Genomic DNA, 15,908 nt, shown 5'->3' on the forward strand with positions numbered 1-15,908 from the left:
TGTCAAACCGGTGTTCTTCCCTGGCCACTGCCTCCTGTTGCCTGACTGTCATCTCCAGGATGACCAGAAGGCCGGCAATGAAATGTGGATGCTTACTATGAAACTGTTGACATCAGAACACATTTAAGAAATAAAATGGGATTTCTAGAGCTCGCATATTGGCTCAATGGTGAGCACTGCTGCCTTGTACAGCCAGGTACCCAGATTCGACTTCACTCTTGGATGACTCTCTGTGAGGTGTTTGCACATTCTCTCCATGTCTGCTTGGGTTTCCTTCATGTGCTCTGGCTTCCTCCCACAGTCCAAAGACGTGCAGGCTAGGTGGATTGGCCATGCTAAAATTTCCCATAATGTGTCGGGATGTGTAGATTATGTGAATTCCCCATAGGAAATGCAGAGTTACAGGGACTGGGGGTGGGGCGCCCTTCAGAGGGTCAGTGTGCATTCAATGGGCCAAATGGCCTGCTTCTTCATTGTAGGATTCTATAATTCTATGATACTTAGATAGGAGAACTATGAAACCTCTCTTTGAATTTCCAGTGGATCGATAACGAACATCAAGAAGTTTTCTATCCTTTGCAGTGTGCAGAAGGCGAGGGAGAGAGAGGTGGACAAAACTATCTAAACTCCAGAAAAGCATGCAGAACCTATTCCTGCTGCAGACAATGGGTTGATGTCAAGGAGGATCTTCAGAAGGTGAAAGCCAGCAAGCCTTGCTCATTGCCTCAGAGCCTTCAAGGTAACTTTCCAGTCCAAGGTCTGCACCATGGACCGGGAAGAGATGTGCTCGCTTTTTATCTTCGAGCAGGTGCACAGGGAGAGCTCTGTGATCAGCAACCAGCAGGAAGAAGAGGTCTCTGTAACGTCACCTTAGTCTGACATCCTGAGGATCATCAAATCCTATTATGGCAGACTGTATAATACAAAGCCCACAGACAGCTTGGTCTTCCAGTCTCTCCTGTCTTCCATCATGGAGATCTTAGATTACCACATGGCTGAATGAGCCGTTATCTCTGGATTAGCTGGCCAAGGCCTTTGAGTCCCTAGAAAGTAAAACTTATGGAAGCAATGGCATACCGGCCTTGTTGTATTCAGCACTGTGGAACTCAGTGGGGCAGGACCTGCTGGAGGTGTAAGACAGTATGTTTCTGTCAGGTAGCATGTGCGAATCCATGAGTAAGGATATCATCACCATGACAATAGACAATAGGTGCAGGATTAGGCCATCCTGCCCTTCGAGCCTGCACCACCATTCATGATGATCATGGCTGATCATCCTCAATCAGTATCCTGTTCCTGCCTTATTTCCATAACCCTTGATTCCACTATCCTTGAGAGCTTTATCCAACTCTTTCTTAAACGAATCCAGAGACTGGGACTCCACTGCCTTCTGGGGCAGAACATTCCACACACCCACCACTCCCTGGGTGAAGAAGTTTCTCCTCATCTCTGTCCTAAATGGCCTACCCCTTATTTTTAAGCTGTGTCCTCTGGTTTGGGACTCACCCATCAGCAGAAACATGTTTCCTGCCTCCAGAGTGTCCAATCCTTTAATAATCTTATACATCGCAATCAGATCCCCTCTCAGTCTTCTAAACTCAAGGGTATACAAGCCCCCCCTCGCTCCAATCTTTCAACATAACATAGTCCCGTCATTCCAGGAATTGACCTCATGAACCTACGCTGCACTCCCTCAATAGCCAGAATGTCATTCCTCAAATTTGGAGACCAGAACTGCACACAATATTCCAGGTGCGGTCTCACCAGGGCCCTGTACAGCTGCAGAAGAACCTCTTTGCTTCTATATTCAATCCCTCTTGTTATGAAGGCCAGCACGCTATTAGCCTTCTTCACTACCTGCTGTACCTGCATGCTTGCCTTCATTGACTGGTGTACAAGAATACCCAGATCTCTTTGTACTGCCCCTTTACCTAACTTGACTCCATTTAGGTAGTAATCTGCCTTCCTGTTCTTGCCACCAAAGTGGATATCCACATTAAACTGCATCTGCCATACATCTGTCCACTCACCTAACCTGTCCAGGTCACCCTGTAATCTCCTAACATCCTCCGCACATTTCACCCTGCCACCCAGCTTAGTATCATCAGCAAATTTGCTAATGTTACTATTAATACCATCTTCTATATCATTAATATATATTGTAAAAAGCTGCGATCCCAGCAGTGATCCCTGCCATTCCGAAAGGGAGCTGTTTATCACTACTCTTTGTTTCCTGTCAGCCAACCAATTTTCAATCCAAGTCAGTACTTTGCCCCAATACCATGCACCCTAATTTTGCTCACTAACCTCCTATGTGGGATTTTATCAAAGGTTTTCTGAAAGTCCAGGTACACTACATCCACTGGATCTCTCTTGTCCATCTTCAGAGTAACATGCTCAAAAAATTCCAGATTAGTCAAGCATGGTTTCCCCTTCATAAATCCATGCTGACTCTGACCTATCCTGTTACTGCTACCCAGATGTGTCGTAATTTCATCCTTTATAATAGACTCCAGCATTTTTCCCACCACTGAGGTCAGACTAACTGGTCTCTAATTTCCTGCTTTCCCTCTCCCACCCTTCTTAAAAAAAGTGATTCAACATTAGCCACCTTCCAATCCGCAGGAACTGATCCTGAATCTATCGAACTCTGGAAAATAATCACCAACGCATCCACGATTTCTTGAGCCACCTCCTTCAGTACCCGGGGATGTAGACCATCAAGCCCCGGGGACTTATCAACCTTCAGACCTAACAGTCTCTCCAACACCAATTCCTGGCAAATATAAATTCCCTTCAGTTCAGGTCCTTCAACCACTGTTACCTCAGGGAGATTGCTTGTGTCTTCCCCAGTGAACACAGATCTGAAGTACCAATTCAACTCTTCTGCCATTTCTTTGTTCCCTGTTTTTGTCTTCAAGGGCCCAATTTTAGTCTTAACCATTTTTTTCCCCTTTCACATACCTAAAAAAGCTTTTACTTCATCTATGAAGGGGGAGAAGGATGAGATTGGAAACGGGGGAGCTATTTCACTGCTGAATGTAGATTACAAAATCCTGTCTGAGATCATCACTAACCGGGTCAGGTCTGCTCTGGGATCAGCAGTTCACCCCGACAAACCAGTGCTGTTCTGCGCAGAAAGATCTTTGAGACACCGTGCTCCTCATGGATATGATTGCCTACATGCAGGACAGTGGGATCAACCTGGACCAAGAGAAGGCCTTTGACAGTATATTGCATACCAACATGTGGTATCAGCAAAACTTGCATGCATTTCAAAAAACTTCACTTAACGGCCTAGTCAAAATCAAGATCAGATGTTGAAAGGCAGAAACGATGTTTGGATTTAAAGTGAATTCTTAAGACTGTCTGCAATGCTTGGTAATGTTGAAATGTAACACATAAATCAACAAATGTGCTCGGGGATGCAAGGTGACAGAATGTGATCCGCAGGACCTAATGTCATAGTGTCACATAGCTTGACAACACAGAAAAAGGCCATTCAGCCCATCACATCCATGCCTGTCACAAATCACACCGATCTATTCTAATCCCACATTTCAGGTTTTGGCCCATAGCCGCGTATGTTTTGGCATTCCAAGTGCACATCCAAACACTTCTTAAATATTATGAGGGGTTCTGCCTTTATTTCTGATGAATGCCTCATTCCTGATGACGGGTTTATGCCCAAAACGTCGATTCTCTTGTTCATCAGATGCTGCCTGACCGGCTGTGCTTTTCCAGCACTGCACTCTTCATTCTGCCTTTTCCACCTTTAGAGAGCCATTGAGTCATAGAGATGTACAGTATGGAAACATACCCTTTGGTCCAACTAGCCTCTGCTGACCAGATATCCCAAACTCATCTAGTCCCATTTGCCAGCACTTGACCCATATCCCTTTAATCCCTTCCTGTTCACATACCCATCCAGGTGCCTTTTAAAGGCTGCAATTGTACCAGCCTCTGCCACTTCCTCTGGCAGCTCATTCCACACATGCACCACCCTCTACATTAAAACGTTGCCCCTTCGGTCCCTTTTATATCTTTCCCCCCTCACCCTAAACCTATGCCCTCTAGGATGTAGGTTTGCTCGCTGAGCTTGTAGGTTCATTTTTAGACCTTTCTTCACCATACTAGGGAACATCTTCAATGAGCCTCTGGATGAAGCACTGGTGGTGTAGCCCGCTTTCTATTTATGTGTTTGGGTTTCCTTGGGTTGGTGATGTCATTTCCGGTGGTGAAATCATTTCCTGTTCTTTTTCTCAGGGGTTGGTAAATGGGATCCAAGTCAATGTGTTTATTGACAGAGTTTCGGTTGGAATGCCACACTTCTAGGAATTCTTGTGCATGTCTCTTTTTGGCTTGTCCTAGGATGGATGTGTTGTCCCAGTCGAAATGGTGTCCTTCCTCACCTGTATGTGAGGATACTGGTGAGAGAGGGTCATGTCTTTTTGTGGCTAGTTGATGTTCATGTGTCCTGGTGACTAGTTTTCTGCCTGTTTTTTTACTCAACAATATTCAGAAATCTGGAGCAATAAATAAGACTGACTTCCAAAAAATGAAACCAGATGAATCCAACACATCATGCTTCTAAGGATTATCCAAAATTCACAAATCAGGAGCCCCCCCCCCCCCCCCCCCCCCCCCCCCAACTCAGACCCATAGTCTCGCTACCTGGAACACTAATTTACAGATTGGCCAAGGAACTACACCAAAGACTAAAACACTTAGTTGAACACTCAAGCCACTCCATCCACTCCACTCAAGAATTCTTGAAGACCAAAGTCACCAAGATAGAAGAGGATGAAATAATGGTCTCCTTTGACGTAACAGCCCTGTTCACATCCATCAACATCAACCTGGCCATGGAAACACTGACTACACTATTAGAAGAACCAAAGACACACACACCAAATGCCACCAACTTCATCAGCTAGGACAATATCGTCAAGCTAGTGGACCTATGCCTTACCACCCACTTCACCTTCAACAACCAAATTTACAGACAAACCAATGGAACATCCATGGGATCTTCGGTATCAGGGTTCTTAACAGAGGCAGTAATGCAGAAACCCGAACAAACAACTCTGCCAATCATCCCATCCAAACTTTGGGTCCGCTGCATGGATGACACCTGTGTCATCACTAAATGAAATAAATTAGAGAAACCTTCAAAACTATCAATAATACCCTTACTGGCATAAAAATTCACTAAAGAGTAGGAAAACACAACAAACTGCCATTCCTAGTTGTTGTTGTCGAGCAAACAGCCAATGGGGAACTTCAAACAGGAAAACATATATTGACCAAACACTGAACTACAGAAGCAATCACCCCAACACCCACAAACGAAGCTACATTATAACATTATTCCAACAAGCCACCACACACTGCAGCACAGAGGAACTAAACAGAGCAGAGGAAAATCACTTATACAGCGTATTAAAAAAGAATGGGTACCCAATGAACACAGTCCGCTGATTTCTCATCAACAAACCCAAACAGGCAGACAAAACATGTCCAGAAACCCTCGCCATGCTCCCCTACATCAAAGACATTTTGGAAATGACTGCCAGACTACTCAGACCTATTGGCATCATGGTAGCCCACAAAACCACCAACACACTGAAACAGTAGCTAATGAATTTGTAAAGCCCTATACAGATAACAAGCAAAGCTAACTTCATTTACAAAATACCGTGCAAGGACTGTAACAAACACTACATTGGACAAACAGCAGAAAACTAGCCACCAGGATACATGAACATCATCTAGCCACAAAAGGACATGACCCACTCTCACTAGTATCCTTACATACGGATGAGGAAGGACACCATTTGACTGGGACAACACATCTATCCTAGGACAAGCCAAACAGAGACATGGACGAGAATTACAAAAAGCATGGCATTCCAACCGGGGCTCCAACAACAAACACATTGACTTAGATCCCATTTACCGCCCCTGAGAAAAAGAACTGGAAATGACATTACCATAGGAAATGATGTAACCAGAGGAAATGACATCACCACCCCAAGGAAACCCAAAAACATAAATAGAAAGCGGGCTTCATCCAGAGGCTCACTGAAGATGTTACTCAATAGGGTAACGAAACATCTGAAAATGAACCTTCCAGCTCAGCGAGCAAATCTACATCCAGAACCTCAACCTGAGCTACAAATCGTCTCAAAATTTGCTATGCCCTCTGGTTCTGGACTCTTGCACCCCAGGGAAAAAACTTTGTCTATTTATCCTATCCATTGCTTTCATGATTTTATAAACCTCTATGAGGTCAGCCCTCAGCCTCCAATGCTCCAGGGAAACCAGCTCCAGCCTATTCAGTCTCTCTCTATAGCTCAAATCCTCTAACCCTGGCAACAACCTTGGAAATCTTTTCAAGTTTCACAACATTCTTCCAATAGGAAGGAGATCAGAATTGCAAGCAATATTTCAAAAGTGGCCTAACCAACATCCTGTACAGCCTCAACATTACCTCCCAACGCTTGTACTCAATGCTCTGACCAATGAAGGAAAGCATACCAAACGCCTTCTTTACTATTCTATCTACCTGCGACTCTACTTTCAAGGAGCTATGAACCTGCACTCCAAGGTCTCTTTGTTCAGCAACACTCCCTAGGACCTTACCATTAAGTGTATAAGTCCTGCTAAGATTTGCTTTCCCAAAATGTAACACCTCGCATTTATCTAAATTAAACTTCATCTGCCACTCCTTAGCCCACTGGCCCATCTGATCAAGATCCCATTGTAATTGGAGGTAACCTTCTTCGCTGTCCACTATACCTCCAATTTTGGTGTCATCTGCAAACTTACTAACTGTACCTGTTACATTCACATCAAAATCATTTATCGGACCCAGCGGACCCAGCACCGGCCCTTGTGGCACTCTACTGGTCACAGGCCTCCAGTGTAAAAAACAATCCTCCACTACTCTGTCTTCTAGTTTGAGCCAGTTCTGTATCCAAATAGCTAGTTCTCCCTGTATTCTATGAGATCTAACCTTGCTAACCAGTCTCCCATGGGGAACCTTGTCAAACACCTTATTCAAGTCCATATAGATCATGTCCATCCCTCTGCCCTCATCAATCCACTTTGTTACTATTTCAAAAAACTCAATCAAGTTCATGAGACATGATTTCCCACACACAAAGCCATGTTGACTATGCCTAATCAGTCCTTGCCTTTCCAAATACGTGTAAATCCTGTCCCTCAGGATTCCCTCCAACAACTTGCCCACTACCAACATCAGGCTCACGGGTCTATAGTTCCCTGGCTTGTCCTTACCACCTTTCTTAAATAATGGTACCACGTTAGCCAACCTCTAGTCTTCTGGCACCTCACCTGTGATTATTGATGATTCATGTATCTCAGGAGGTGGCCCAGCAAAGACTTCCCTAGCTTCCCACAGAGTTCTAGGGTACACCTGATCAGCTTCTGGGATTTATCCACCTTTGTGTGTTTCAAGACATCCAACACTTCCTCAACTCTTCTGTAATTTTTCAAGATGTCACCATCTATTTCCCCACATTCTATATCCTCCATGTCCTTCTCCACAGTCAACATGGATGCAAAACACTCGTTTAGTATCTCCTCATCTCCTGCGGTTCCGCACAAAGGCTGCCTTGCTGATCTTTGAGAGGCCGTATTCGCTTCCTAGTTACTCTTTTGTCCTTAATGTATAGCAGTGAGCTCCAGATTCCCACCACCCTCTGGATGAAAACATTTTTCCTCACATCTCCTCTAAACTTTCTGTCCCTTTTTCTTACATATATGACCCTGGTCATTGCTTCCTCCCTCAAGGGGAAAATGTTCTTCTTGTCTACCCTACCCAGGCCCCTCATAATTTTACACATCATAACCAGGTCCCCTCTCAATCTCCTCTGCACAAAGAAAAACAAACCACTTCTGCCCCTCATAATTCCTCATACATCACACGTGACATCACTTCTGCCCCTCACATCATCGCTGATGTTACACGCTCAGTGACTTCCACCACCGCTACCGCCATGTCTGCCACCACTTCCGCCCCCACCAATGCCACTCACCTGCATTCTGCTGACATGCACACCACATATCCTACTGTCACCATTCCCGGCCCCCAGAATCCTGAAGGGAGCACCACCCCTGCTCATGACCCCACCCCCATTCCCCCCACCATCCCACCCACTCCAGTTACTGGCTCCGCCCCCACTCCCAGCTCCACACCCACACCAGATCCGAGCTCCCAGCCCTGCCTAGCTTTCACCATCCCTCCAGACCTTCCCCTCACTGAGGACAAACAATCAGTCCTCAGCAAAGGACTCACCTTCGCCCCCCCCCTCCGTCCACACTTCAATGGATTTAATACACGCCGTGAATTTCTTCCGCCGCCTCCGCCTCTGAGCTTACTTTCACAATCAGGACTCCCGCCCACCTTCCAAGGACGCCTTCGCCCACCTCCAACACACTGCATCCACCTGGACACCCCGCGCTGGCCTATTACCCGCCCTCGACCTCTTCATTTCCAACTGCCGCCGGGACATTAACCACCTCAACCTGTCTACCCCACTCCAACCTCTCACCCTCACAACGCGCAGCCCTCCAATCCCTCTGCTCCAATCCCAACCTCACCATCAAGCCAGTAGATAAAGGGAGCGCAGTGGTAGTCTGGCGCACTGAACTCTACACCTCTGAAGCCAACCGCCAACTCGAGGACACCTCTTCCTACCGCCCCCTCAACCATGACCCCACCCCCCATCACCAAACCATCATCTCCCAGACCACACAGAACATCATCACCTCAGGAGATCTCCCACCCACAGCTTCCAACCTCATAGTCCGGGAACTCTGCACCTCCTTCCCAAGATCCACCACAGAACACACCGCTCTGTGAAGTCAAATTTATTTAAATAGTTATACTTCTGAACCCAAGCGTATAGCATATCTAGGTTTTAATAAAAATAGTGTCAAAATCTGGCATTATGGAATGCATGCACAGTATACACACTTCATGTAGTTGGGTATCTATTGCTCTTTATGACAGAATCATGTTTACCTGGTGTATTCCAATGGTTATCCATTTGCACTTACTATCCAAAATGAATGAACATTTTGGTTGGCATGGACCAGTTTCGGCTGAAGGGCCTATCTCCATGCTGTAGGACTCTATGACTCCAAAGGATCACAGGTGAATTTTATTTAACCTTTAATAAACATATTTTTTGGGGAATTTATAAAATAACCTAGTCATTTATTTCAGGCTATCACCAAACACAAATGTACTCTAGACCTGTAAGAAAAGAAGATGGATCCTGTTGGGTGGTTTCCTGAGCAGACTGATTCATCAAATGAAACATCATTCACTTAGCAGAATGCGCCATTGCCAGAACTTTCCAACAAGCACCAAGACATAGCTTAGTTGCTGGTGAGATCTCTTATGTACTCCCGGACTCTCTATCACAGCATGCTGCCCTCGAAGTGGCTGTTAGTGATGGTGGTGGGAGGATAGTGTTGATACTGTCACACACTTTCTGCTGAAATGTGCCTTCGTAAAGAAAGTCTGAAGAGAGGTGCAGTGGTTTTTGTTGAAGTTCATTCTGAGCAGCTCCATGATGCAGTACTCTGCGCGCGATGGTGTGGTCCCCGGGATGCACATGGAGACAAACATTGACTGCGTCTGGTGAACTATTAACTCATTCAATGACACTCTTCAGTCTTTCAAAATATTACAAAGGTTCAGCTGGAGTACAGCCCATGTTCTCTATTTGTGATCCACCTTCGCCTAGCCTAGAAATCCTGGCCAATGAATTGGCAGGAACTGGAGGCCAAAGTCTCAGCTCACCTAGGCCGCTGGACAGGACTGTTCTGAGTTCGATCTTACAGGAGTTGAGTGCTCATTATCAAGTGGTAAACTCCACGTTGTGGTACTGGCTGGTCCCTATGGTCTCCCCTCCTGGTTTTATTGCTGACATCCAGAGAACATTGGTTCCCTTCTTCTGGGTCTAAAAGATGTACTGGGTCACAGCACAGGTTCTGAGTCTCCCTGTTGACGAAGGCAATCAATCACTGGCATGTATCCGCACCCAGGTGACGATTTTCTGCCTTCAAACCTTGCAGCAATACCTTGCCTCCTCCTAGGTGGTGCACCTTGGCAATGTATCTCTTCCAAAGGTACGTAGCCTCAATTATGACATGCAGCTCCTGTTCATTGACGGTGAGGGTTTGCAGATTGCCTCCAGGATGCAACCTGTCTTTTCCCAGGATCTGATCAATGCTGGGACTAAGTGATGCATGCCGGGCCGACTGTCAAGAGTAGTGACTATCTTCAGGGAGCCATTGCTCATAAATCTGCACCTCCATAATCATGGCTTTGAGTGGCTGGCAGAAGGGAGGGCCCTTGTTGCATGTGGGGTTGGGGTCATGCTGGCTGGGGTCTGGACTGGATGCTGCTGCAGGGAATTGGTATGCAGGGGGTCTGTGGCAGATTTGTGGAGAGACCATCACTATCTTACTACAACCCAACGAAGTTTCTCTTGTCAAAGTGGCATCAACTCACCACTGCCCCAACAATGACGCCATTCACTTGACCCCCCCACTTGTGACGTCAGCAGAATGTGCCCCGCCCCTCCAGCAGGCAGACTGTGAGCTTGCCAAGCTGACCACCAGCCGCTGCGTCACAAATGATGCCACTCACTTGACCCCCCACTTGTGACGTCAGCAGAATGCGCCCCGCCCCTCCGCCAGGCAGACTGTGAGCGTGCCAAGCCGACCACCAGCCGCTGCGTCACAAACAGGAGAGGCAATGAAACCATGACGCAGGTGACGTAGCGACGTCACGTGGAAGAGATAAGATGGCGAGTGGACGGCTGTGGTGGCTGCTAGGTAGCAGTGATGCTGGACGACAGCAAAACCGGTGCAAGGCGGCGGCGGGTTCTGGCGATCACAGTGCCGATACGCTCCCAGAGGAGGGAGGCGCCCCTCGGCTTGCACCGGAGGCTGACAGTGAGCAGAAGTGGGATGATTCCGATTCACTGTGGATGTTGTTGCTGAATTATATGGAAGCCGCTGTGACAGGGCACAGACCGGGATGTAGTGTTGCCATGTTCATCTGCTGTAATGCACTGTTCTGGTAAGAGTGAGGCCCGGCGAAATGTCCCTCCTCACCCACCTCAAAACATGCGGGCAAGCGTTTATATCTAACCAGGACAGAGAGACAACAGGAGTGGGCTTGGGCATGCTTGACTTTAACAACGTCCACACGAAGCTTGGAGGCTGAATTTGATTTTCAATGATATTGAATCAGCTTTGATATTGATAGTAAAGCACTATTTAAAACCGGCTTCGGGATCCCGAACAGCTTGCACGGTTACTTTTCGGTGTATTACCGTGGGCCCTATCGCATTTGCTTCGCTTTAGAGTCCTTAGATTGCACGGTTTTCAAGTGTTTGCACCTCCATAGCATTTAGGGGATGATGGCTCTCTTTGGATCAAAGATCTGAGTGCGCCATCGCTGTTGTTAACAGGTGGAGTGGAGTAATCAATAGTGCAATGGAAACATTAGTGACGAAATGGATTTTGGTTTTATGTGAGACATTCTTGCAATTGCGCATAGAGAGACTGGAAACAACAAGCCAGGCAGCATCAGTAGGCGGAGAAGCAGACGTTTGGGGTGGGTGACCCTTTATCAGAATTGGGGAAGGAAGCTCCGAAAATAGAGGGAGGGGTCTGAGGCTGAGGGAAAGGTAGGCTCCGTAGATGGATGCAGGTCAGGAGTTATTGTTATAGGTCAGTGGGAAGGATGGAGGGGATAGATGGGTAGGAAGATGGATGGGTAAGATCAGGTCGAGGAGAGGAGAGTAAGGGCTGTATGTGGGATGAGGTTGGTGGTGGGGGGATAGTGAAGCTAATGAGGTGGGCCTGGAAAGGGAACTGGGGAATGGTTGGAAAGATTACTTGAAATTGGAGGACTCGGTGTTAAGACCTCTGGGCTGGAGGCTATCCAGGTGGTAAATGAGGTGTTCTTCCAATTTTCTGTAAACTTCCACTTTACAGTGTTTTGCTGCGGCACTGGAAAAGGTCGAGGTTGGACATGTCCGAGGGGGAATTGAAACGGGTAGTGACCTGGAGGCCAGGCCAGCCACTTCGTGCTGGCAATGATGCTTGGTGAAACGTTCACCCCATCTCTGTTTGGTCCCGCCAATGTAGAAAAAGCACTGGCTGCAGTAGACTAGGTTGGAGCAGATGGTGAACCTCTCTCTCCTGGAGTTTTCAGAGCATTACAACTTCAGGTAGCTGAGGAGCAAGATTGTAAGACATAGAATTTATAGCAAAAGATAACTGTCATGCAACTGAAATGATATATTGAACAAACCTGTTACCTTTTTCATCTTTTAGAATGGGTTGCAGGTTTTGGTTCATTAATATGTTAATCCCAAAACTTCTTTCAAATTATGTTCTCGAGATAACTTCAGGTTTTATAAAAACCAAGTGACATGTTGGCTCAAACCTTGAATTAAAGCTGTGAGGTTAGTCTGTCTGTATCCCAATTTTGAGCCAGACTGGTTCTGTTTCCAAAGCAGGAATTTATAAAACGTTACATAGATTGACTGCCTGCATTGACTGCTTTTTAAACAAAATAGAATGTATCTGCAAATACAATTTTGCAAATGCAAATTCACCCCATAGAGTGATGTGTGTCTATATGAGGCGGAGAAAGATTAGATTAGATTACTTAGTGTGGAAACAGGCCCTTCGGCCCAACAAGTCCGCACCGACCCTCTGAAGAACAACCCACCCAGACCCATTCCCCTACACCTAACACTACGGGCAATTTAGCTTGGCCAGTTCTCCTAACCTGCACACTTTTGGACTGTGGGAGGAAACCGTAGCACCCGGAGGAAACCCATGCAGACGTGGGGAGAATGTGTAAACTACACAGAGGCAGGAATTCAACCCAGGTCTCTTGTGCTGTGAGGCAGCAGTGCTAACCACTGTGCCACTGTGCTGCCCACAGTGGCACAGATGCGACACAGTGGTGAACTCTTCTGTTAATTAACTCAAATGCCCAGGAAAACTCAGCTCCCCTTGGCAATCAGTCATACTTCAAGATTACAACTCCCAAATTCCACTCTTTGAATAAAATAATATCGATTTATTCTTAACTCTAAAAGTGAACATTAAACAACAACTGTCACAATTCTATGCCCCCCCCCCCGTTCTCTAGTGCTTATTATCTGTCTCAACTCCAGAACAATATACTATTCCAATAAAACACTTATTTAAATTCCACTTAATTTCAAAGCCATATGGCGACTGTTGTCTTTGGTGTCTCTCTTCTTCTGGCTGAAAATCTCCCTTAGTCGTCGTCTTTCTTTTTACTGTGAATGTCTTAAATATGGAAAGGTATCTTTGATAGTGTTTCCTAATTTATTGGGTCTCCGTCAATGGCAGTTGCTCTGTCTCCAAATTTTAAAATCCCCCTTTTACATCCCCCAATATCGAATTGTCTCATTGGTTCGATGTTGGCACAACAATAAATTCAAATTCAATTATATTTTAGTATCCTGGGCATAATTTAAACTGGTTAAATTGGAATTGTTAAATTAAATTGGCAGTCAACTCTGATATGGAGAAAGTCAGGACTGCGGATGCAAAGCCCCAAGGGATCCTTCCATATCCATCACAAATTCACCTGCACCTCCACACACATCACTTACTGCACCCGATGTGGCCTCCTATACATTGGGGAGACAGGCCTACTTGCGGAACGTTTCAGAGAAAACCTCTGGGACACCCACACCAACCAACCCAATTGCCCCATGGCTGAACACTTTAACTCCCCCTCCCACTCCGCCAAGGACATGCAGGTCCTTGGCTTCCTCCATCGCCAGACGATGGCAACACAACGCCGGGAGGAAGAGCGCCTCATCTTCCGCTTAGGAACCCTCCAACCACAAGGGATGAATGCAGATTTCTCCTCCTTCCTCATTCCCCTCCCCCCACCTTTTCTCAGTCCCAACCCTTGGACTCAGCACCGCCTTCTTGCCCTGCAATCTTCCCAATCTCTCCGCCCCCCAACCCCTCTCCGGCCTATCACCTCACCTTAACCTCCTTCCACCTATTGCATTCGCAACGCCCCTCCTCCCTACCTTTTATCTCAGCCTGCTTGGCACGCCCTCCTCATTCCTGAAGAAGGCTTCTGCCCAAATCATCGATTCTCCTGCTCCTTTGCTGCCTGACCTGCTGTGCTTTTCCAGCAACACATTTTTCAGCTCCAGTCAACTCGGATATTCATTTTACAGCTAAATGTTTCAATTTTCCAGTACACCCTGAGACTGTCATCTAGTCATGTCATAGGTGCTTGTTAGTTCTCAGTTCAGAACAACATTCACATTCTCTCGAAGGTGCAGTACACGCCTTCACCTTCATAACTGAACAATGGTCTATTTAAGATTCAGCAGCTGTTTAAAGGCAAGAAGTGCAAGTGTAGGCAAGTTCTTGGTAGGTGCTCATCCTCATCGATAAGGTATTGCAGGCTATAAAGAGCAAGGCCTAGTTTTTCTGCTCCTAGACAGTACTGGGCAATGAAGGGTACTCTCTTGGTCACATCCCATATCTGTCTCCTCAAGAGGCCATTACGGTTTCTCACAGTGGCACGTCTGAATTGGTGATTGATGAGTTGAGCATTGTACCCTGTTCTTATGAGGGCATCCTTCAGCACCTTGAGGTGTCCATTGCATTCCTCCTCATCTGAACAGATCCTGTGTGCATGTTGGGTTTCTTCCTAGGGAGTGGCTGTTTTAGTATGTTTAGGGTGGAAGCTGGAGAAGTGCAGCGTCGTGAGGTTATCCGTGGGTTTGCAGTAGAGTGACATAGTGAGGTGCCAGTCCTTGATGGAGATGCGTGTGTCCAAGAATGAGACAGATATTAATGAGTAGTCCGTGGTAAGTCTGATGATGGGATGAAACTTGTTGATATCACTGTGCAGTTATTTCAGTGACTCCTCACCATGACTCCAGAGGAAGAAAATGTCGTCGATATATCTGGGGTGTACTACTGGTTGGAGGTAGTGTGCAGTAAAGACACCTTGCTTGAACTTGTGCCTGTAAGTTTTGGCATATTTGGGTGCAAATTTGGTCCCCATGGCTGTTCCATGTGTCTGGATGAAGAACTGATTGTCGAAGGTGAAGATGTTGTGGTTGAAGATGAAACAGATGAGTTGTAGGAAGATGCTTATAGATTGGTAGTTGTTGGTGTTGAGTATTGAGGCTGTTGCTGCGATGCCGTCATCGTGGGGGATGCTGGTGTAGAGTATCCAAATGTCCATTGTGATGGGGAATGGTCCTGGTTCGATTAGTCCTTGGGTGCTGAGTTTCTGTAAGAAATCTGTAGTGTTGCGACAAGCTGGGGGTCCCCTGTACAATGAGTTTTGTACAGAACCTCTTGCTGTGGCCGTAGAGGTTCTGGCTGACACAATAGCCAACCAGGTGTGTTGGCTTTGTGTATCTTTGGAAGGCAATAGAAGTCCCTGATGTGGGATGAGTGTGTGCAGGGAACTCTGTAGCACTTGATCAAAAGTCTTGATCATGCTGTTTAGTTTACAGGTGTTTTCTTAGGTCAGATTGGTCGGTAGTTGCCTGTAGTGTTCCTGGTTGTTCAGTGTCTGTATACTTCCTTGCAGTAGTCTGTCCTATTCTGAATGAAGATGGCTCTTCCTTTTATCTGCAGGTTTGATGACAATGTTGTGACTTGGTTTTGAAAGCACTGATGGCATTGTGTTGTGATTGGGTGATGTTTTGCTCTACCTTGTGCATGTGGCTGATGAATCTGGCTGTTTCCTGACTGTTTGAGCATACATGTCATGCCCAGGGCAGTGGCTCACCGGAGGGGACGAAATTTACTCCTCCTCTTGG

General features: G+C 46.4%; 1 protein-coding gene across 1 annotated transcript in view; it reads left to right on the top strand.

Annotated features, from left to right (window-relative positions):
• Positions 1–10,714: 10,714 nt before the first annotated feature.
• The window catches only part of LOC140480394 (reticulophagy regulator 1-like), an 82,889-nt gene continuing 77,695 nt past the window's right edge, over positions 10,715–15,908 (top strand). The window contains exon 1 of the mRNA XM_072575196.1: positions 10,715–11,125. Coding sequence (XP_072431297.1) covers positions 10,848–11,125 — 278 coding nt within the window. The 5' untranslated portion in view covers positions 10,715–10,847. The remainder of the gene's footprint in view (positions 11,126–15,908) is intronic.

Source organism: Chiloscyllium punctatum, chromosome 8 (genome assembly GCF_047496795.1).
Source record: "Chiloscyllium punctatum isolate Juve2018m chromosome 8, sChiPun1.3, whole genome shotgun sequence".
Classification (NCBI taxonomy): domain Eukaryota; kingdom Metazoa; phylum Chordata; class Chondrichthyes; order Orectolobiformes; family Hemiscylliidae; genus Chiloscyllium; species Chiloscyllium punctatum.